Raw genomic sequence first — 24,134 nt, 5'->3', positions numbered from 1 at the left:
TCCCTCTGGATCCCTGGGCTCTAGGAGGATTGGGTGGAAGGGGGGGCCTGCTGCATCTTGCCTCTGGAGGGTAGAGTGTGAGAGTGTCTAGGCTGGGGGGGGAGCTGTGGCTGGTCTCTGGGGGGTAAGGGATGTGACTGTCCGGATTGGGGGGCAGCAGCTGGGCTCTGGAGGGGCAGCGGTGAGAGTGTCTGGGCTGGTGGGGAGGGGAAGACAAACAGGAACTGGGTTGTCATAGGGGTTTCTTTAACTCTCTATTCCTGGAGGAATTTTTGTGTGTGTCTGTATTGCCAGACATATTTGCCGACAGGTATTTTGAAATAAATTACCAAAATAATTGAACCTGGTGTGATTTATTTTTACAAATAAAATTTGCAGAATTTTAAAATATTGTGCGCAGAATTTTAATTTTTTTGGCACAGAATGCCCCCAGGAGTAACTACTGTCCCTGCCTGGTTCCCCTCTGAGTTCTCTGTGATCCTTCCCTGTTTGCTACGCCTTTAGATTAACCTGGCTTTCTTAAGGTTTCTCTAGCTGCGTTTCAAATTCCTCTCCACTGAGCTCAGCTTCTTTCAGGTTCAGCTGCCTTTGCACTGGCATTTCTCACGCAACTGCCACGTTTTCACTCCCTAAGGCTGGACCAAGTGACAGATGATGCTACCTGGAGCCAGCCTCATAGGCGGCGAGCACAGCACATGAGCTGGATCAGCTGAATTAAGCGTGGAAGCAATAAGAACACCCAGTGCAACGAGAGTGACCCCAGGGCCCGTGCTGTTCAACAGCCTGCAACGTGGGTGCCCATCAAAGCTCTGGGGTGTGGGCGTGTTTCTAGCAGGGTCCCCCAGGGATCAGTGCCTGATTTAAAATGATTTAAATGATTTAAAATTTTGATCAATGACCTAGAAGAAAACATAAAATCATCACTGATAAAGTTTGCAGATGACACAAAGATCGGGGGAGTGGTAAATAATGCAGAGGACGGGTCACTGAGTCAGAGCGATCAGCATTGCTTGGTAATCCGGACACAAGCAAACAATATGGTCTTTAATATGGCTACTCTAAATGTACACATCTAGGAATAATGAATGTAGACCATGCTTACTGGATGGGGGGCTCTATCCTGGGAAGCTGACTCTTACAAAGACTTGGGGGGGAAGGGGAGTTTTAAATCGGCTGAACATGAATTCCCAGTGTGACCAAAAGAGCTAATGAGATCCTTGGATGCGTAAACAAGGGAATCTGGAGTAGGAGTAGAGAAGTTATTTTACCTCTGTATTTGGTACTGGTGTGAACCTTGCTGGAATATTATGTCCAGTTCTGGTGTCCACAATTCAGGAAGGATGTTCATAAACTAAAGAGGATTAAGAACATAAGAATGGCCATACTGGGGTCAGACCAAAGGTCCATCTAGCCCAGTATCCTGTCTTCCGACAGTGGCCAATGCCAGGTGCCTCAGAGGGAATGAACAGAACAGGTAATTACCAAGTGATTCATTCCCTGTTGCCCATTCCCAGCTTCTGGCAAACAGGCTAGGGACACCACCCCTGCCCATCCTGGCTAATAGCCATACTCTGTGAATTTATCTAGTTCTTTTTTGAACCCTGTTTTGTCTTGACCTTCCCATCATCCTCTGGCAGCGAGTTCCACAGGTGGACTGTGCGTTGTGTGGAAAAAATACTTCCTTTTGTTTGTTTCAAACCTGCTGCCTATTAATTTCATTTGGCAACCCCTAGTTCACGTGTTATGAGAAGGAGTAAATAACACTTCCTTATTTACTTCCTCCACACCAGTCATGATTTTATAGGCCTCGATCATATCCCCCTTAGTCGTCTCTTTTCCAAGCTGAAAAGCCCCAGTCTTATTAATCTCTCCTCATACGGCAGCCACTCCATACCCCTAATCATTTCTGTTGCCCTTTTCTGAACCTTTTCCAATCCCAATATATCTTTTTTGAGATGGGGCGACCACATCTGCACACAGTATTCAAGATGTGGGCGTACCATGGATTTCTACAGAGGCAACATGATATTTTCTGTCTTATTTTCTATCCCTTTCTTAATAATTCCCAACGTTCTGTTCACTTTTTTGACTGCCGCTGCACACTGAGTGGATGTTTTCAGAGAACTATCCACGATGACGTCAAGATCTCTTTCTTGAGTGGTAACAGCTAATTTAGACCCCATCATTTTATATGTATAGTTGGGATTATGTTTTCCAATATGTATTACTTTGCATTTATCAACATTGAATTTCATCTGCCATTTTGTTGCTCAGTCACCCAGTTCTGAGAGATCCTTTTGTAGCTCTTCGCAGTCTGCCTGGGACTTAACTATCTTGAGTCGTTTTGTATCATCTGCAAATGTTGCCACCTCACTGTTTACCCCTTTTTATGAATATATTAAATAGGACTGGGCCCAGTACAGACCCCTGGGAGACACCACTATTTACTGCTCTCCATTCTGAAAACTGACTATTTATTCCTACCCTTCGTTTCCAATTTTTTAACCAGTCACCAATCCATGAGAGAACCTTCCCTCTTATTCCATGACAGCTTACTTTGCTTAAGAGACTTTGGTGAGGGACCTTGTCAAAGGCCTTCTGAAAATCTAAGTACACTATCTCCACTGGATCCCGCTTGTCCACATGCTTGTTGATCCCCTCAAAGAATTCTAGGAGATTGGTGAGGCATGATTTCCCTCTACAAAAACCATGTTGACTCTTCCCCAACAAATTATGTTCATCTGTGTGTCTGACAATTTTGTTCTTTACTGTAGCTTCAACCAGTCTGCCTGATACTGAAGTCGGGTTTACCAGCCTGTAATTGCCAGGATCACCTCTGGAGCCCTTTTTAAAAATTGGCATCACATTAGCTATCCTCCAGTCATTTGGTACAGAAGCTGATTTAAATGATAGGTTACAGACGACAGTTAGTAGTCCACAATTTCGCATTTGAGTTCCTTCAGAACTCTTGGGTGAATACCATCTGGTCCTGGTGACTTATTACTGTTTAATTTATCAATTTATTCCAAAACCTCCTCTAATGATACCTCAATCTGGGACAGTTCCTCAGATTTGTCAGCTAAAAAGAATGGCTCAGGTTTGGGAATCTCCCTCAGGTCCTCAGCCATTAAGACCGATGCAAAGAATTCATTTAGTTTCTCCAGAGTGCTCCTTTAGCATCTCGATCATCCAGTGGCCCCACTGGTTGTTTAGCAGGCTTCCTGCTTCTGATGTACTTACAAAAAATGTTTCTATTAATTTTTGAGTCTTTGTCTAGCTGTTTTTCAAATTCTTTTTTGGCCTTCCTAATTATATTTTTACACATTTTACAAATGCAAAGTACTCCACTTAGGCAGGAACAATCAGTTGCACACACACAAAATGGGAAATGACTGCCTAGGAAGGAGTACTGCAGAAAGGGATCTGGGGGTCATAGCGGATCACAAGCTAAATATGAGTCAACAGTGTACCACTGCTGCAAACCCCCCCCCCATCATTCTGAGAGCTAGAGTGTTGTAAGCAAGACACGAGAAGTAATTCTTCCGGTGTACTCCGCACTGATTAGGCCTCAGCTGGAGTACTGTGTCCAGTTCTGGGCGCCACATTTCAGGAAAGATGTGGACAAGTTGGAGAAAGTCCAGAGAAGATCAACAAAAATGATTAAAGGTCTAGAAAACATGACCAATGAGGGAAGATTGAAAAAATTGGGTTTGTTTAGTCTGGAAAAGAGAAGCCTGAGGGGGGACAGGATAACAGTTTTCAAGTACATAAAAAGTTGTTACAAAGAGGAGGAAGAAAAATTGTTTTTCTTAACCTCTGAGGATAGGACAAGAAGCAGTGGGCTTAACTTGCAGCAAGGGCGGTTTAGGTTGGACATTAGGAAAAACTTCCTAACTGTCAGGGTGGTTAAACAGTGGAATAAATTGCCTAGAAAGGTTGTGGAATTTCCGTCATTGGAGATTTTTAAGAGCAGGTTAGACAAACACCTGTCAAGGATGGTCTAAAAGATAATATTTAGTTCTGCCTTGAGTGCAGGGGACTGGACTAGATGTCCTCTCGAGGTCTCTTCCAATTCTACAATTCTATGATTTCTATGAAATGATGACTGGATTTTTTTCTGAATGCTCTGCTCTAGGCATTCTTGTGGGGCAGTTCTCTGACCTGTGCTGTACAGGAGTTCAGATGATGACAATGGTCCCTGCTGGCCTTGCCATCTGTGAATCGATAAGGATCTCAGCACCCAGGCCTGGGAGGAGGGGAACTCACCCCATGTCAAAGGAGCAGGGGCTGCAGCACTGTGCAGGCAGCTTGCCCACAGCCACGGGGGAGTCGGCTGCCTTTTGCACTACAGCGCTTTGAGAAGCAAGTGCGTCTGTAGCTGAGGAATGCAGGATTCCCAAGTACCAGGTGCAAAAGCCCAGGGATTCAGTCTCAGCATGACCATCCCCCAACTCATCCTTTAGGGAAGGCCCTGCCCTAGCTAAGATGTCAGTCAAGGAGCTGGAACATGCGCTGGACGCACGCAAGGAGCAAGTCAAACTCCCCGGCAGTCTCTCTCTCTTGCTCTATGTTTTCCATACCCATGAACCCAGCCAGGTCAGCAGAGTCCAGACGGGTGGCTCTGCATGCAGCATCCCCCACTATCCTCTTCACAGTGTTTTCAGCAGCCAGAGCGGGCTGAAAGCTATCTACAGTTCCCAGGGCCCCCAGCCAACAAGACAGAAAATGGTTTAACAAACTGTAGTCATTTCCTAACAGCATTCTTTGATCACAGGTTACTCAACGATTAATTATTCAGCCAAAAGCGTCTGCAAAGAAGAGGATCTTGCTTTCAGAATATCAGAGGAGCGAATGACGTCTCACCAGCTCCGTTCTAATTTCATTAGAAGAAGGCGCATTCCCCACTGTTCAAATACATTTTAAACATTCCAATTAAAGTGACGGACAGAGAGAAAGTCTCTCTACTGCGACAGCAGCTTCCTGGAACCTCTGAGCGCTTACGTTCCTCCTTCTGCTCTGTGCCCATTCCACAGCTAGCCACGTTCCGACTCGGAGTGAGCGGCCAGAACGGACCTTAGTCTGACCTCCTGTGGAGCACAGGCCATTGCGTGTCCCCCAGCCACCCCTGCTCTGAGCCCAGTAACGTGGGTTTGGCTAAAACATCTTCCAGAAAGGCTCCAGTCTGGGTCTGAAGTCACAGACAGATGGAGAATCCACCACTTCCCAGGGGAGTTTGTTCCAATGGCTAATCACCCTCACTGTGCCGGATTACTCATTTCCATTGGTCTGGTTTCAGCTTCCAGCCCTTGGTTCTAGTTCTGCCTTTCTCCGCCAGATCAAAGAGCCCTTCAGTAGCAGGTGTTTTCTCCCCGGAAGATCCTTATGCACTGATCGTGTCCCAGAGTCAGCCAGCACGTTCATCCTCCAGTGAATGAAACAGGAAACTCAGGCCGGTTCTCATTTACATTTGACGAGGCTGTGCTTTGCCCCTCTCCCCTCGAGCCGCGTATTCACCCATCAGCCGGAGGCACCAGAAGGGGCCTGATTCCTAGGAAGCGCTGAGTGCCCATTCTCTGACAGTCAGCCGCGCTTGTCGACGTTGTGGAAGAGCACAAAAGGACACGGGGCACCCTTAACTCTGCATTAACTCACACTTCTGAAACCCAGGAAATGCAGAGTTACAGAACATGCCAGGGCACTGACTCTGCCCCGGGAGCGGGCAGCACTCACTGCGAATAATCTGCATGCTCTCCAGCTGCATGCCCTGGGCTGGGTAGCTGTACTGACCGGTGGAGGAATTAGTTGGACCAGCTTGTCAGAGCTGTGATTGCATTATGAGGAGCACTTGGCATCTTGACAGAGCACAAGTCTCTTGAGGCCATTGCAGAAAAGCTAAATGAATTCTTTGCATCTGTATTCGCTGCAGAGGATGTGAGGGAGATTCCCACACCTGAGCCTTTCATTTTAGGAGACAAGTCTGAAAAACTGTCCCAGACTGAGGTGTCAATAGAGGAGGTTTTGGAACAAAATGACAAATTAAACAGCAACAAGTAGGACCAGATGGCATTCACCCAAGAGTTCTAAAGGAACTCAAATATAAAATTGAAGAACTACTAACTGTGGTATGTAACCTATCGCTTAAATCGGCCTCTGTGCCAGATGACTGGAGGGTAACTAATGTGACTGCTTTTTAAAAAAGACTCCAATTAGAGGCCGGTAAGCCTAACTTCAGTACCAGGCAAATTGGTTGAAACTACAGTAAAGAACAGAATTATCAGACACATAGATAAACACAATATGTTGTGAAAGAGTCAACACGGCTTTTGTAAAGGGAAATCGTGCTCACCAATCTATTAGAATTCTCTGAGGGGGTCAACAAACGTGAACAAGGATGATCCAGTGGATATAGGATACCTGGACTTTCAGAAAGCCTTTGACAAGGTCCCTCGACAAAGGCTCTTAAGCAATGTAAGCAGTCATGGGACAAGAAGTCTCATGGATCAGTAACTGGTTAAAAGATAGGAAACAACGGGTAGGAATAAATGGTCAATTTTCACAATGGAGAGAGGTAAATAGTGGGGTCCCCCAAGGATCTGTAGTCGGACCAGTGCTGTTCAACGTATTCATAAATGATCTGGAAAAGGGGGTGAACAGTAAAGCTGCAAAGTTTGCAGAAGATACTAAATTCCTTTAGACTTACCTATCCTGAATAGACTACGAGGAGTTACAAAGGGATCTCATAAAACGAAGTGACTGGGCAACAAAATGGCAGATGAAATTCAACATTGATAAATGCAAAGTAATGCACGTTGGAAAAAAATAATCCCAATTACACATATCAAATGATGGGGTCTAAATTAGCTATTACCACTCAAGAACGAGATCTTGGAGTCATTGTGGATAGTTCTCTGAAAACATCCACTCAATGGGCAGCGGCAGTCAAAAAAGGGAACACAAATTTAAGAACCATCAGGTATGGGATAGACAATAAGACAGAAAATATCATAATGCCACGATAGAAACCCATGACATTTCCACACCTTGAATACTGCATGTAGTTCTTGTTGCCCCATCTCATAAAACATAGATTAAAACTGGTAAAGATACAGAGAAGGGCAACACAAATGATGAGGGGATGTGGAACAGCTTCCGTGTGAGGACAGATTGAAAAGACTGGGACTGATCATCTTATAAAAGGGACGACTATGGGGGGATGTGACTGAGGTCAAAAAACCATGACTGCTGTAGAGCAAGCGAATAGGAAAATGTTACTTAACCCTTCTAACAACACAGGAACCAGGGGCCACCCAGTGAAATTAACAGGCAGCTGGTTTAAAACAAAGAAGAAGAAGTATTTCTGCACACAGTGCATGGTCAGTCTGTGGAACTCGTTGCCAGGGGATGTTGTGAAGGCCAAGACTATCACTGGGTTAATAAAACAATTAGCTAAGTTGATGGAGGACAGGGCCATCAATGGCTATTAGCCAAGATGGTCAGGGACACAACCCCAAGCAGCAGGGCACCGGGGTCTTCTTGCCATGGGTCCTCTCAGCAGTGAGGAGGGATCGAAGAGTAGTCTGGGGGTTTAATGATAGGTAAGTGAAAGTATATTGTTAGAGGGAACCCAGTGCATCAGGGCGAAGGTAAAATGTAGCAAGTGTGGGACTGTCTTTATGGCGTAGGCTCAGTGTTGGAGTGCAGGGCAGGTGTAGTTATTTTCTGTTTCGTACACCTCCCCTAAACACAAGTTTTGCCCGAGCAAACACGTGGCATTAAATTCTGTCCTACAGTGGTCACGTGCCCCTTTCACGGAGGGTTCTACACCGTCTGCCAAGGTGGAGGGAGTGTGTGTGTGTTATGGGAGTACTGGGACATCACTCAGAGGGCAGAGTTAAGGTTGTATGGGCATGGTCCTTAACTCCGTATTTGCTGGATTTCAGAAGTTTGGGTTTTGCAGAATGCAGGGGTTTGGACAGGCAGCACTGGGCAAGCTTAACTCTGCACTAACAAAAGTTTTGTCAGAGAACTTCAGTGTCTCCAGGGAGAAGGAAATGTTTCTCTGGCAAGCTGATCTTTTGAAAATGGCAGCTCTGCAACTGATCGCAGGCTGTGACCTCTGCGTACACAAGCCACTGACTGGCCTGAGACAAGCCTTTCCCTGCACTGTCGCTAATGCCCAGGGTTGGAACTGGACTCCCAAATCTTAACTCCGGCTGAAAAACAAAGGAAATCACTTCAACGTGGTTAGTTCTGCAATATCTCCAGCACGACCCTGGGATGCCTCAGCAGGGGAGCAGCGAGTAGGGAGCGGGGGCGGCAACACCGCTGTGTATGGCACGATCTCAGGCTACACGGAGAGCTGCACCTGCTCACCCTGCGCCAGGGCAAGCCCCAGCTCGGCAGCTTCTCCACAGCAGCCAGGCTCCTGGGCGCCAGTGCTCACACCTCTCCCGCATCAGCGACGGACGCAACACTGCGGCAGCACAGCCCCCGGGCACGTCCCCCCGTTACCGGCAGGGCGGCTTCTGGAAGACCAGGGAAATCTGCCTCAGGCCCGGGTGAATGCCGCGATTCCCCCGGTGCCCGTCCCGCTCTTCGTCCTTCTCCCCGAGGAGAGGCCAGCTGAACGGTCAGCTCTCTGCTCGCAGGAGCGGTTCAGGACACAGCACAGGACAAGCCACGGTCAGGCGCTGCCCCCGCTCGCAGGCGGCCGTCACAAGGTGGGAGCCGGCGGGACAGGACAGGATGCTCCGGCAGCCTCAGTTGGAGCCCGAGAGCCACAGCGCCGAGCTAAAAGAAAAGGAGGACTTGTGGCACCTTAGAGACGAACAAATGTATTTGAGCAGAAGCTTTCGCGAGCTACAGCTCACTTCATCGGACGCAGCTCCGAGCTTGTGACGCAACAGATGGCCGTGCCCCCGTCGCAGTGATTTTCAGGGGCCACACTCTGCTGGGGGTCCAGGCCGCCACCGGCGGCTGGAGGGGCCGAGCTGCCCGAGACCTGGGCTAGGAGCCGCAGTGATGGAACACGAGGGGGAGACCCGGGTCCCCATCCACACGGGTGCATTCCTATGTCGAGTCCTCCTGGCTTGCCTCTTCCGTGTCCTCCTGCAGGCACGGCACCCTCCTTAGGCAGGCCAGAGCCGGCCCCAGCGCCGCCGGTCAAAGCTCCAACGAACCCAAGCGATGGGAGAGCAGGCAGCAACCCCCCAGCGGAGGAATCAGACGGGTCTCCGAAGAGATGAGTCCTCTCTCAGGGGCTCCGGTCAGCGTGAGGCCTGTGCATCCAGGCACGGGAAGCAGAGCCCAGGTGCTGGGGCGTGTGCGATGGCAGGAAGAGGAACGTTTGCACGGCTGGGGATGTGTCCCCCACAGCCAGGCCTCACTGGCACTGTATCAGGCAGAAAGGAGCCGGCCCAGTGGCTAGGCCTCCTCAGAGAGAGTCCGGCCTACATGCTGGGGCGATCCCATGTGCTGCGGGGAGCACATTTGAGCGTGAACACAAGGTGCGTCACCAGCTCGCCAGCAGACAGGGCCCAGCAACCACAGCGTGAGGAAGCCTCAGGCTAGGCAGCCAGGCAGTTCCAGCAGCCCCAGGAGCCCTTCCGATCACTGCAGGAGAGGGCCAGGCATTAGAAGCAATCCAGGAGGGGCCTGAAACTGGCAGAGAGGTTCCCCAGTTGCTAGCATTTCAATAAGGGGAACAGCCCCCACAGGCCACCCAAGGAAACTAAAAGACAACATATTTAAAACTCAAATCAAATGTTTTCTGTGGCACAGAATTAACTTGTGGAACTCACTGCCACATGAGACCAGAGCGCTAAAAGATTTAAAAGGGGGATTCAACATTTATAAGGATAACATAAAATTCCAGAGTTACATGAATAAAAAGCCAAGGGATAGTAGCCCTCCTGCTCTGCCTGACCCACCCACTCCCTGGCTGGGACTCGGGAGAAGACTTCTCTATAGGCAAGGTCTCTCCATAGTTGCTCGTTATTGGGTGTGCAGCACCATCCCCCATGCAGCTGGCACCTGTCTCTTTTGGACAGCCCCTCTGACAAAGAACCCGGGACTAAGCCCTGGGGTGGGAGAGTGGCAGGGCACTGGCTCCTGGGGATCTGCCAAGAGGGGTGCACAGTCCCATGGAACGGAACTGCGGGTACCAGCCCTCGGGTGCCCGGGAGGGCTGGCCCAGGCCACCCCAGCGCCCTGCGCTCAGCACAGCCATCCCGCCTCAGTGCCCAGTGCCACCCCAGCGCCCGGTGCCCGGCACAGACGTCACACCCCAGCACCCGGTGCCATCCCATCCCACCCCACCGCCCTGTGCCCGGCAGAGCCTCAGTGCCCGGTGCCCCCCAGCGCCCGGTGCTGCCATCCCATCCCGCCCCGTGCCGGTGCCCCCCAGCGCCCGGTGCCCGGCACAGACGTCACACCCCAGCACCCGGTGCCATCCCACCCCACCCCACCCCACCGCAGCGCCCTGTGCCCGGCAGAGCCTCAGCGCCCGGTGCTGCCATCCCACCCCGCCCCGTGCCGGTGCCCCCCAGCGCCCGGTGCCCGGCACAGACGTCACACCCCAGCACCCGGTGCCATCCCATCCCACCCCACCGCAGCGCCCTGTGCCCGGCAGAGCCTCAGTACCCGGTGCCCCCCAGCGCCCGGTGCTGCCGTCCCACCCCGCCCCGCCCCGCGCTACCTGGCAGCGGAAGGGGAGGCCGCGCAGCAGCGGGCGCAGCAGGCCGCGGGCGATCTGCCGGCTGCGCGGCTCGCTCACGAAGTGCAGGTGCAGGACCTGGCCGGGCTGGAGGCGCGCGCGGCGCAGCAGGGAGCGCAGCGCAGCCTGGGCGCGGGCCTGCAGCGCCGGGCTCCGCGCCGCCTTGGTGAACATCAGCAGCAGGTGGAGGCGGGCGCGGGCCGGATCCGGGGCGGGGGCCCGATCCGGGGTCGGGGCCGGGCGCGGGCGCGGGCGCGGGGGGGCGCGCAGGCCGTAGAAGGCGCAGACGCCCAGCGCGGCGGCCAGCAGCAGCAGCGGCAGCGCGCAGGGCGGGGGGCGCAGGGCGCCCAGCCGGGCCATGGCGGCGCGCACGGGCCGGGCCGGCTCCGGAGGCCGCCGGGCTGCGCGGGGAGCGGCCCCGCCTCCGAGCCACGTGGGGCCGGGCGGAGCTCGGTGGGTCCCGGCCCGCGGGGCGGGTCGCGGGAGAGCGCGGCCGGGGCTTGCCGGAGCTCGCCGGGCTCGGGGCAGGGCGGCGCGAGCCCGGGGGCCCCCGGCGGGCTCTGCCCGGTCGCGGTTGGGCGGTTCGGAACCGGAACCGGAGAGGGGCGAACCCGAACGGCCCCGCGGCGGGCTGCAGGGTCCGGCCCGGACAGCCAGGGTGAAAAACCGGGAGCGGGGGGGGGGGCAATAGGAGCCTCTAGGAGGAAAAGCCCCAGAATCGGGGCCATCCTTAGGAAAGCAGCCGCGCCGGGGCGCCGAGCTCCGCCGGGGTCAGACCCAGCTCCGCCGGCTGCGGGACCTGCCCCCGGTCCCGGGGCAGGCACCAGCCCCTCGCCCCAGGGAGACGCCTCGCAGGGCGGGGGGTCGGTAAATGTCCCGTTCTCCATCAGCCAGCCCCTGCCCGGCAGAGCGGGGCCATGCGTCCGGCTCCTGAAAATGCAAATGGATTAAAATAAAGTGTGAAGAATCCGATAGTCTCCCTCCCCACAGAATCTAATTCTGCTGAGCCTGATTCTCCCTCTCACGCAGCTGGGCTGGAAACCCCAGTATTGCCAGAGTAGCTCATTACTAAGGAAGGGGCATTTTAAACTGACGAAAAGAGCCTGCAACCCCTGAGGAATCAGCTCAGTAGGGACCAGGGAAAGGGTGAACCCACCTGGCCAATAGTGCAGGCGAGGGCTGGGAGAGTCAAGACAGGAAATGCTGCCTGCCTTGCTGAGCCAGACCCAACCTGTCTTCCTGTAGCCCCGGCGCCAGTCTCCTTACCCAGCCAGGCCCAGTCTTGCCCCTCTGAAAGCCCAGTCCTAGTGTCCATCCCCGGCCCGCCCCGCAATACAAACTGATTTTAAAAAACTCAAATGTTTAACTAAATTCAAAAATTCATATGCTTGTTCTGTTAAAATAGTGTTTGCTCTTGAAGAAAAAAAATCCAGAATACATAATGTTGCTGTAGTTAAATAAAACCATTTAAATGTTTGTCTGGTGATGTTCTCCTCCTAATACAGCCTGGAAAGAAAATCCTCCAAATATTAGTGATTAACCTGTTGAATTGGAGATAGATATTTATGAAGTCACTGGGAGGTGAACTGCTTCAAATACCTTTGGTAAATGAACTAACCAAACAATCATTCATTTTGTGATATAGCTGTAAAACTCATCTGAAAAGTTTTCAGAATAAATCACTTTAAAATTGTATAGCATGTACTTTCTGAAAATGAAACCTACATCTATCGGAGTTGTGAAGAACATGTATTAAGGTTATAACAACCAACAAGAATGTGCTTTTATGTAGAAATCCATAATTAGTCTTCCTGACTAGTGATTTAAATTAGGATTTAAATCAAATCCACCCTAGAGCAGCATATTCAGGGCCTCTCTGACCGTGGAGCATGCACACTGGTCAGCACTAGGAGCTGTGAGATACTCCAGCAGGCTCAGCAAGGGCACCATCTTCAGAGGTTTCCGCTATCAAAAAAATCAAAGAAGTCTGCTGAGTACATGACACCTGCCATTTTTCAAAGCCTTATAACTTGGCCAAATTTGGGCACATTTTCATGGGGAAGACAAAAGGCACATCCCTCACACAAAGACCCCCTCCACTGTCAAATTTCAGCTCCCTAATCCAAAGCATCAGGGTGCGGGAGCATTTCAAAGAAAAGATCAAGAATTTTGTAACATTGGCAAAACAATGTATTTTCCTCTAGCTTTTTTCTCAGAAACAACCCAACTGCTTGGGCTGAATTTAAAAAAGAAATCATCCTGAGGCAGATACCTGGTGTGACGTTATTGACATGAACTGTGACCGTATAGATCATTGGTGCAACCGAGGTCCTATAGTTGCCCCAAATCTTGTACAAAGGAGGTTGAGTAAGGTAATTTGCTGGTTATGATTATGCTGTATCATTTTTGTATTTGAAGTTATGAATATTGACTATGTACTTGTATTGCAATGTGTTTGATTCTAAGTAGCCTCAGTGAAGCATTTGGTCAGCTTCTTGAGAAAGGACTATTCTCAGTAAGTGCCCGATCAAGAAACACTTAACTGACAATGGACTTTGGGAGACGCCAATCCACACCTGAGCTTTCCTGGGAACGTTCAAACTAACATGTAAATAATGGCATTGGCCTGCAAAAAGCTGAATCATTCATGGACATGACTTGCCCAGGTGGCTACAAACTCCATCTTGTTGCAGTTATTTTCCACAGAAGAACAAAGGGGTTTCCGCCCACAAGAGAGAATATAAGGCCCTGGAAGCCTCTCCATTTTGTCTTCAGCTGGCTCAAGAGATGGCCTCTCCACCCCAAAGAGATGCCTGAAAGAAACTGGAACAAAGGTCTGTAATTACGGGATTAAGAGAGATTCCTTGACCCAGGCCATAAGCGACAACGTTGGTCTGAAAAGGACTGGGCCCAGACTAGGAAGGAGTAGAATCTCCTTCCTTAGAGGTTTTTAAGGTCAGGCTTGACAAAGCCTTGGCTGGGATGATTTAACTGGGAATTGGTCCTGCTTCGAGCAGGGGGTTGGACTAGATGACCTTCTGGGGTCCCTTCCAACCCTGATATTCTATGATTCTAGTCTGTGAAAGAAGCTTACTGAAACATCTGAGGGTGAGATTTACCTGTATTCAGTTTCCTACTGTATTAGGCTTAGACTTGCATGTTTTGCTTTACTTTGCTTGGTAACTTACTTTGTTCTGTCTGTTATTTCTTAAAACCACTTAAATCCTACTTTTTATACTTAATAAAATCACTTATTAATTCACCCAGAATAAGTAATTAATACATGGGGGAGCAAACAGCTGTGCATCTCTCTCTATCAGCATTATAGAGGGCGGACAATTTATGAGTTTACCCTGTATAAGCTTTATACAGAGTAAAAAACAGATTTATTTGGGGTTTGGATCCCATTGGGAGCTGGGTGTCTGGGTGCTACAGACAGCAGCAGTTGCTAAGCTGTTTGCAGTTAAGTCTGCAGCTTTGGGGCGTGTGGTTCAGACCCTGGGTCTGTGTTGCATCAGGCTTGTGTGTCTGGCTCAACAGGACAGGGTTCTGGAGTCCCAAGCTGCCAGGGAAAAACAGGCTCAGAGGTATTCTCAGCACATCAGGTGACAGTCCCAAGGGGGTCTCTGTGACCGAACGTGTCACATCTGGCATGGAAAATTTCAGCCAAGTTACATTTTGGTAAAATTTTAAACAGAGAAGAGGGTCTTATAATGGGAAGTGTTAGGCAACTTGAATAATAGGCTGCGCTACCAGCCCCACCTATAGTGTGTCTGGGAGGATTCTTCCCAGTTTTGTTTCAGATTGGCTGCAACACTTGTTCCACCTCTGCATCAGTCTGGACTACTTCTTTCAAAATCCATCAGAAATAATCTGCTCTTTAAATTGAAACTTTAGAAAAACTGCAAACTGGGATGATTTGAGCAGTTAAGAATTTGAATTTTCCTTCTGCAAAATTCCAAAGCTCTGCAGGAGAGGCTCCTTCCCAACGCAGCGATTGGAAGCGTTACTCTGCCAAAGCACCTGCCATTGCTGAACTTTTACTCACAAATGCAGTATGCCAAGGGTAGGTGTAGCTCACAACCAAACTAGCAATTGAAGGCTACTTGCTTTAAGCTATATTAACTTTTAGTTCTAAGAGCATGGCAAAGCCTTGACAGCTGTACACATTTCACCAGGATTTTGCAGCATACAAAGTCTTTATTCAAGTATAGTATTTACAATTCTTACATAATGTACATAGAGTAACTATTAAGATAATGTATTTTTCTTCATTTACAATGAAACTACAATAAAACTACATTCAAGTTTCTGATACAAAGTCTATAGACTTATTAAATGCAAAGTAGGACTGGTTATACATTCTTTCCAATTATGCATTTAGGAAAACCAAAAAAAAAAAAAACAACAATTTACTACTGGACTGGTTCAAAACTACTGTCTAGTAAAGATGTATTTAGCGATAGGTACAGAAAGTCATTTATCACTCCAAACAGAATAACCATCCAGTTTGAGGAAACATGGTTTGATTCCTCAGTAATTACTATCATAACATGGGAAAAATTCTGACCTGAGGATAAAAATCAAGTGGGAATTTTCCTTCCTTACCATCTCCTTCCATGGGAAAAGAGAGAAGAAATACAGTACGCAGAAAGGTAAAGAAAGAATGGTGAAGGGGGAAAATGCAAATAAAAAAAGTACATTCATCTCCTCCCCCCATCGTATCTGTACATAGTTGGCTGACTGTTTTAAAAAAGTGCCCATTTGTACAAACAGATACCTATACCGAGACGTGTGTGTGTCAGGCAGAACTCTGTGCAAAGCAGCATCAACCATGGCATTGTATTAAACTGGGGAAAACATTCTTTACCTATCTGTAAGTGGATGGATAGTGGATGTTTTCAGAATTGGCTTTTAAAATGCTTTCAGTATCTTAATCATCAGTTCTAATCCTTCTGACGTACAAATACTCATGCCTTGGACTCAAGGCATTTGTACATTTGGAATTCCATGAAATGGTCCTTTTATGTTCTCTGTGCCATTCAGAGATTATTAAAATGCATACTTCACATGCACGTTTGTTAAAAAACAGGATTTCCCTGCTTCCCAGCAGCTGTCTACACACTGAAAACATTATAGCAAATGTTACACTTCTTCTAGTTCTCATGTATCCCTTGCACCAGTGCTTACATATAATTGCTATACATCAAACAACATGCTGTGGGTACAAGTCATGATTCAGGATGAGAGAAAGACACTCCGTTTTATATGGAGAATTTACTGATAAATCAACAGCACTTGGAGGGGGTTTGTTTACATGTCAGCCCTGTCTACATGTAAAGCAAGTGAAAATGAATCCCTACAAGTGAAAGATACAGACAGTTATCTTCCAACATACCATGAACATTATAAATCATTAAGAGCATAATCTGAGTCCAGTGAAGTCAATGGGAAGGCTCCCGCTGATTTCGATGAGGTTGAGATTAGGTCCCAATTGTGCAGGTGAGGAAACTAAATTCTACCCTGTATTAATGAACTGATGTGCATGTTCCAACTGCAACATGAGTGAAAGCAAAGCAAGACTTCTATCACCTACTGGATTCACTCAAACTTAAGGAAAAGGATAACAATTTCAATATGTCAAATAGTATAAAATTCAGCAGAGTACAGAAATACCTGAATATATAAGCATTGTACCCAAAGTAATAGAAAACAGGAAGCCTTAAAAACAAGTACAGATTGTAATGAAACATTATAGCCACAATTTTAACCAGCAGGTAACCTACGTAAATCATGTCCAAAAGTATGCTAAAATGTATTATGTGCTTTTCCATATTTACTCATTCTAAAAGTCTTTCCGCACATCTGGCCCTGGCTAGGATAAAGATAATAAAAGCCTAAAATAAATGATCAATTTATTTTAAACTGTGTTAAGAAAATACTGCTGCCTTTTCCACAAGTTAAGACCAGTTGTATTCTACACATAGGTGAAAGTATGAACTGGAACTAAACTTTCCCAGTACTTGGCACATGGCTCAGCAGATACTAAAGCCCAACAGAGTCTTACTTCATGCACACTATTCAAGTTACATTCAGATTTACCTCATAGCAGGAGTGGGAATTTCCTAATACTACTAAGCAAAACAGCAACACATGAGTTACAGATTTGCCCATCAAGCACCGTCTCTAAAGCCGGGGGGGTCAACTATACTTCGTCCTGCAAACTGAACACTTGATCTTGCTACACACCAGATAGCTTCACAGCATGTCCATTTTTGTCAGTGTGTCAATGATCACAACAATGCTCTTCTGGTGAATGCACATTACACTGCACATCTCAGCGCAATACCAGGCCAAGGAACTACACTACCTAGCCTGGGCTGCCAAAATGACTTCAAGTTTTTACAAACTCTAGGTCTTCTGTCAGAGCACTCGGATACAATCACGCACTGACAAACAATCCAAGCAGATTCTACAATTTAGCATAAACACAGTATCAAAAGCTAGGTCACTCACTCCCCTGACTGGCGAGAGCTGGGAACGCAGCAGGGGCTCCACACAGCTACAGAGAAAGAGCTGTGCTTTATAGGGAACCCTTTTGCAAGTTTAAGCAGCAGCCCTGAGTGACTGGGAAGGAAATGCTGCAGTGGTCACAAAGGTGGAGATATGGCATGGGGCATCTCAGAGGAGAGACTTCCAATATCTTTCAGCACTACGGAATAAAGACAGTGATTGTGCCCTGAAGCTTCAGGCAGCTTTTCTATACAGTCACTCTCACTGTACACCAAGCATTATTTGTAACGTGAGAGGACAAGGCATCTAGACAAAACTGTGTATCTGAAATGAGTATTCTATAATGGGCGTATCTTACACAGCGTCCCAACTCTACGTGTGGAAGCTTCTACTCTCTAAGCTCTAACTTACTCAAGATAGAATGCTATTTAAGGAGACAGATCAGAGAGCACCCAATCATTCTCCAGGAACCAATTCCTATTAAAAAAAACTTATGAAACTCATTTGTAAGCAGTAACCGCAAATGTATTACTGTCCAAAAATCAATGCAGTTAAAATGGACACAATTTACTTTGCTTCAAGTAATTAGGCTACAAATAAAGCAATGATGAGACTGTAAAATTCACCCATTTACCACAATAACCTATTGGACACTTTCTATAGCATGAAGATCTTATTCTGGTATCAAAAATTTCATATATTTTATTTTTGATTAGCTATTTAATGCACAAGGATAAATATTTAAAAAACTCTCTGAAATGTAACATGCCTGGAAAAGCTTAATTTTATCACACATTTACATAAATTTAGAAAGCCCCTTCTGTATCTGCATTGTAACCACCTAATGTTTTTAAATCTCACTTATTTCCAAAATAAATTTTAGCAGCAGTATAGTATATTGTTCTGAATAGTTGACGAAGATTACAGGAAATCTGCAGTAGTTTGGAAGGCCTACCTAGAAATCCTTCTTACACTGTTCAAAGTGCCAGCAAATGGAGGACTGGTAACTAAGAAAGTCTGTGATGCTTTTGGGGCTCAGATGTATATTATCTATCTATATGCTATCTAATATAAATACACAGATAAATCTTTACTTTTATACATCATGTGCATGCGCACAACAGAACACAGGGTGGAGCCCACTGAAAAGTTCTGGTTGCTGCCAACAGAATACCACTTCTGATTATATTCTTTTTTTCGAGCAGCCGTACAGTAAGACTTCCAGGTTTTCTACTACATGCCCTATTTTAGAGAGCCAGTACACAGATTTTATTATGGCAGGCTCTGGCAAAAAGGATTGATTGCCCCGAGTGTAGGACGGCTGCATAACTTGTGAGTGTTTTAATATTTCTTTATTGGGAACAATCCTGAGAACAGCTTGGCAGGAGAGGCAACCTTTCATTTGCATGCCTGTCCTATGTTAATGTTCTGCTTGGCTTACTATTTATTTTCTACTCCCTAATTCCAGTTTTTGAGATGCATTTTGATGTCAGTCAGTTTTACGCATTAAAAACAAAACTTGATGGCATTAGGGGATCAAATTTACTCCGAAGGGAAAGTTCCACAGAGAATCAATCAAACAAGCAACTTTGTTCACAACAAGTCTTATAGTAAAATAGGGAAGTTGCTGCTTTTCTTACATGTGGTCCTCCAGAATACGTATGTACAGTGACAGGACAGCAGTCACTGGCCTCATGGCCTGCACTGGTTAGAAGGAGTCAGCTGTGGAAGAGCCTGCAACGTCATCATCATTTCCTGTGTTAGTAGCACACCGAGCAGAGGAGATGGAGGATCGTGTGTGTGTGTGTCAGGGGCAGATGTACAGAAGGGGAGTTCAGGCAGGTGATCACCAGCTTTCCCATCCAAACAGACTGGAGAGGGAAAAGGCAAGCTGGTCCTTGCCTGAAGAGACAGGAGCTGTAGGGTTACAGCTAGGAAGAACGGGAGGCATGGGGAAATTGTGCTGCTAGCGACTGCCCATGAGCAGTGAGGATCTGGTCATCCCACACCACTGACAGAGGAGCAGTTCTGCAACGCTCCCAGCTTCCGCCAGCCTTGAGTGTGACTCAACCTAATCCTGCCTCCACATGGCAAAACAAAAAAAACTCTCTCCAATCAGAGGCAGTATCCCTTGCTAAAACAGCTCCATCTCCAGCTGCTGCAGTATTCACCCTGAATCACATGCAGCAAATTACACCTCCCACCCAGCCTAAGGCTACACTAGAGTGCTCACTCAATCCAGACTACCAAATATATCACAAAAAACACATAATGAAAGCAGTTTAAAAAAATAAAGACTGCTGCTTTAGAAGCATTAGAAAAGAACCAGGTTTAGTTCTTTTTCTTCTTAGACACTCAAGACTTCTGTGAATCTGATTGCTGAAAACGGTTTAGCTTCTCTGGATTATTGGATGCCATTTGAGAAAAATCACGAAAAATGTCCTGGTAAGTTTCATCTCCTGGGTAGAAGAAAAAAAATAAATTAGGAAAATATTTCTAAAATATTTATCATGATGGCTAACACCATGCATCATCTCACAAATCTCCTAGTCCTTACTGCATAACATTTATATGTTTGTATAACAGATTTTTCATATATGGTATAAAATGGGTGACAGGAAAGGTGACAGACTGGTTAACTACATGCACACTCTGTAAAAGCAAATTAAACAAAGCCAAATTATACCTGAAAATAGCACCTCAAAGGCAGCCACACAGAGGAAAGTTCAGAGTTAGAAAGGAGAGATGCAAGTATTTTACAACAATGTAAAAGAAAAACATGTTTAATATATACAGAATAAAATCATTATTTTAAAAACGAAAAAGTCAGAGGCTCTCTTGAAAGTAGATCTATGGCAGAAATAAGGGATGAAGAAAAAATGTCATAACCAGCTAGTCCATACGATAACAATTATTAGCAAGCAACAGTATAAGAGCAGAGCACATTCCCACATTACTGAGGAAATTAAAGTTTGCAAGTGCTGGTGCTTTAGTATTTTAATAGGTAAAATGGCATTTTGTTTTATTTTTAAATGCAATGGGAGTCTCTCTACACTAAGACAATGACCCATTGCTGACAATGTTTTTTCAGCAGTGTCACCCAGCTCCCTTCAATGGGTACTGAAAATGATTTCGCTGATAGACAGTGGAGCATGGAAAGGAGATTTGTTCCAGGTCTCTCTTCCTGTCCTGTCTACACTAGCAGCTAAGCAATTTTCAGCCACTGATTTCCATGGAATTTACTCATGTGCTGAAGGCTTTGCAGAAGCAGGTAATATGCTGCCATCCAAAACCTGCCCCTTCCAAGTCGGGAAAGGAGTATGCAGGGGCCAAACACTGCTGTTCCCTGTCTGACAACTCCATTATATGTTGCACATCATAAGAGAAGAGGGGAACCAAAAGTTTACCTCTCTCACCAACTACAGTGGTGTGCAACACACACCTCCCTTCCCTTTGTCCGGGTGGCGAAGGGAAGCAGATAGTCCCCCTTCATCCATTTCCACGTGGTATGGTTTTAAATGACTTTACAGAGTCTTTAAGGGACAGGGAGTAGAAGGTTACATTGCCATTATGTCTTTCCGCCATTTTATATGTGCATTTCCAGTGCCAAACCTGTCTCATTCCTGTGTATTTGTGGTTAGCACTGTGTTCATTAACAGATTCTCAGAAATGACAGTTGGCCAGAACAAAATTAGAATAGTGGCAGGGCTTACTCTGAAACCTTACATTTTTATGTAACAGCCGTGTTAGTTTGTATTCGCAAAAAGAAAAGGAGTACTTGTGGCACCTTAGAGACTAACCAATTTATCTGAGCATAAGCTTTCGTGAGCTACAGCTCACTTCATAAGCTTATGCTCAAATAAACTGGTTAGTCTCTAAGGTGCCACAAGTACTCCTTTTCTTTTTATAAAAATGTAAGCCCACAAAAATCTTCCCCAACTCTAAAAAATATAAGTACTGTCATTAGCACATTTTTAAAAGGGAACTTCCTTTCTATTGAAATTCCTTTCCTTTTTCAGGTTTAGCTCCAAGCATTTTTTGAGACCTGAACAGACACACAGCATGTGTTTGCTCATAACAGCTACTTCTAATTACTTTTACTGAGAGGCAAGCATACAATAAAATCAGAGTCGTGATCATTCATCTAGAGAATATACACTAAATAACACAAGTCAGAGCTGACCATGTCTAATGCATGTTATTAAATTAACACAGTAGAAATAAAAGGAAATTGATTCCATAGGTGAACTAGTGCTACAGTTCAGTTAACACATTTGGATCTGTGATGTTCCCTCTCAAGAAAAACTGTTTTTGCACGGTTTCAGAGTAGCAGCCGTGTTAGTCTGTATTCGCAAAAAGAAAAGGAGGACTTGTGGCACCTTAGAGACTAACCAATTTATTTGAGCATAAGCTTTTGTGAGCTACAGCTCACTTCATTGGATGTATGCTTTTTTGTTTTTGCAAGATATATTTTTGGCTCTATTTTTGGCTAATAACAAAAAAGTATCACATACAAAAATAGACGAGTAAAATAAAATATCCCTTAAGTTTGCACACTGCATGAAAATACTTAATACTGTAAACCTTGTAAATATTATTTTTAAGTGTTTAAAATTAAATTCTGGAAAGCCCCTTTCCAAGCAAACTGTAGCTAAAGTGCAGATTTTTAATACAAAAATACTATATCACTGATTAACCATTCAACAGCAAAATAACTTAAAAGGCACACATTGAACATTTAAGAAAAGACAGGAAAAGGGGTAGCAGACACATAGTAACAGACGTTCTGCAGCACCAAAAGGTAAGCATTCTCGAGTATTATGCAAGGAACGGTACCCATGGAGTATATGGCTTCTACCAGCAGCAATGCCTATTTTGTAGAATGAGCTGTTTAAATCAGCTAATACCCATTACATAAAGTATATTTTGGAAGACCCATTGTACCATGCAAAGTCATGTATATGTTCCATCAACGGTTCAAACCAATCATATGTTTTTACACCAGAAATGTTGATGCTACCTAGCTAAACTAATCATTGGTTTCACTTATTTCATAGCATGGGTAAGTGGATACTGCAATCGGAGGTGTGACTGCAGCTCAGGTAGGCATACCTGCAGTAACTTTAATCTAGCTAATGCAGCTAAAAATAGCAGTGAAAACCTGACAACACAGATCTTTGCTGCAGTCCAGCAACACAAGTATGTAACCCAGGTTCCAGGTGGGTTTGTACAATCTGTGCTAAAGCCAGTGTTACCACACCTTCACTGTTATTTTTAGCCACACAGTCTCGTTAAAGCTTGCACTGGTATGCCTACCTGAGCTGCAATCACACCTCTGACTGCAGTGTAGACATACCTTAAAGTAGAGAAGTATCTACTTCGCATCACTCCATGCTTATATCAGGACTCTCTTACACCACACTTACCCTCATCCAACTCCCAATCCCAGGAAAATTATCAAAGAATCTATTATTATACCATCATCTTTTTCAGAACCACCTCTGAAGAGCAGTATGAGAGTAAGGGTGCTAAGGACATTTTAAGATACATCTCTCTTGCAAAGCTGTTGCCTTTATCGTCACCATAAAGGCAGGGTGAACATAATTTTGTTCTCAGGCTGGTAAGTTCACAGGACAATTTGCCAGGCTAACATATATTAACACTGAAAACATTCAGATCATTTGTTATAATCTGTAAATGTTCTGAGTCAATCAAATACTGCTGGTCACAAAGTGCCCAGGGAGGCGGCATGATCCGGTGACTGAGGTGCTGGACCACGAGTCAGGAGACCCATGTTCTACCACTGGCTCTGCCAATGGCCTCCTGCATAACTTGAAGGAAGTCACTTCCCCCCTCTGCACTTCTATTTTCCCTTTGTCAGTCTTGCTGATTTAGATTGGGCAGGGACTGATTCTCACTGTACCATGCCCAGCACAATGGGGTCTCCAATCTCAGCTGGGGCTTGGAGATACTGCTGTAACACAAATAATAGATAATCCTCAAATTGTCTTTGATGAAACAAATTCTCTACGTTTTCCGAGTTCTCCAGATGGTTGAAAAAATTTTGTCTAAAAATCCTTTGAACACAACACTAGGGAAGACATTTTCAGTCACCTCAAGTTAAAGGTTAGACATTCAATGCACTTTATGTAAATAAAATTTGCCTGTATTTGTTATGAATGAAAGCCAGCGCAAGCCCTGAAATGTTCAGTAACAAAAACCTTTTCTATACACTATACAAATACAAATTTTGATTTCTAACACTTTCACATCTGTGGCACACCAGTTAATTTACCCAAAATTTATATAAAAGATTTTACTTTGGAGCTACCAAATTCAAGCATTTTGCTGCAAAGCAAATGCATTCCACCCTTGAAATTAGATGGTCATTTCTTTCTTTTTTAACTTTAAAATGAAAATGAAATTGAGAACTAAATAGTTAGGAGGTTCCCTGTTACCTGTAGCCTGTCAATCAAACAGAACACATCTTGTTAGCTGTTAATGTCACTGGCTAAATGTTGGACAGTCAAAAAGGGGATGGACTTTCCTTTACTCAGCAGAAGAGCCTGCATCATTTTTGACTGGTGGTTTCTTCCAAGTTTAACGTCAAAAACCTTTAATATTAACAACTCCAAGAAAATTCAGAGTTATGGTTGAAAATCCGTCCTTAAGGTCTGTTATGAAATGCATAATCCTAGGTTGCTGAATACTGGATTATGCTGCAGGATTTATGTGCATATTTATGGGCTATTGGTATATGGTTTGATCTGCTGGTAAAGCACTTTTGCACAGTCACTTTGAAGTGAATGGCACAAGCTTAAGTGCTTTGTTGGATCAACACCACAGTGACTAGCACTTTGCAGGAACGAGCCCTTTAAGCAGGATGGTTTTGCTTTAACTAAATTGC

The 24,134-nt window shown here is 45.9% G+C and overlaps 2 protein-coding genes across 6 annotated transcripts in view; both read right to left on the bottom strand.

The window, feature by feature from the left end:
* XXYLT1 (xyloside xylosyltransferase 1) overlaps positions 1 to 11,957 on the bottom strand; it is a 100,525-nt gene extending 88,568 nt beyond the window's left edge. Inside the window, exon 1 of one of the 2 annotated variants that reach the window (XM_074963318.1) lies at positions 11,871 to 11,957. Coding sequence is in view for 1 of the 2 variants with exons in the window: in XM_074963317.1 (XP_074819418.1) it covers positions 10,697 to 11,074 (378 nt within the window). In the remaining variant the exon portion in view is untranslated. Of the gene's footprint in view, positions 1 to 10,696; positions 11,075 to 11,870 lie in introns of those variants that run through there. The other variant, XM_074963317.1, reaches the window with a different exon arrangement.
* A 2,959-nt stretch (positions 11,958 to 14,916) lies between these two features.
* Positions 14,917 to 24,134, bottom strand: part of ACAP2 (ArfGAP with coiled-coil, ankyrin repeat and PH domains 2) — a 107,657-nt gene continuing 98,439 nt past the window's right edge. For 2 of the 4 annotated variants that reach the window (XM_074963320.1, XM_074963321.1), the window contains one exon: positions 14,917 to 19,686. In XM_074963320.1, coding sequence (XP_074819421.1) covers positions 19,583 to 19,686 — 104 coding nt within the window. In that variant the 3' untranslated portion in view covers positions 14,917 to 19,582. The remainder of the gene's footprint in view (positions 19,687 to 24,134) is intronic. The other 2 variants (XM_074963323.1, XM_074963322.1) reach the window with 1 other exon arrangement.

The sequence above is a fragment of the Natator depressus genome, chromosome 9 (genome assembly GCF_965152275.1).
Source record: "Natator depressus isolate rNatDep1 chromosome 9, rNatDep2.hap1, whole genome shotgun sequence".
Classification (NCBI taxonomy): Eukaryota; Metazoa; Chordata; order Testudines; family Cheloniidae; genus Natator; species Natator depressus.
The sequence above is the reverse complement of the archived record's forward strand: the minus strand, read 5'-3'. Positions and strand labels throughout refer to the sequence as shown.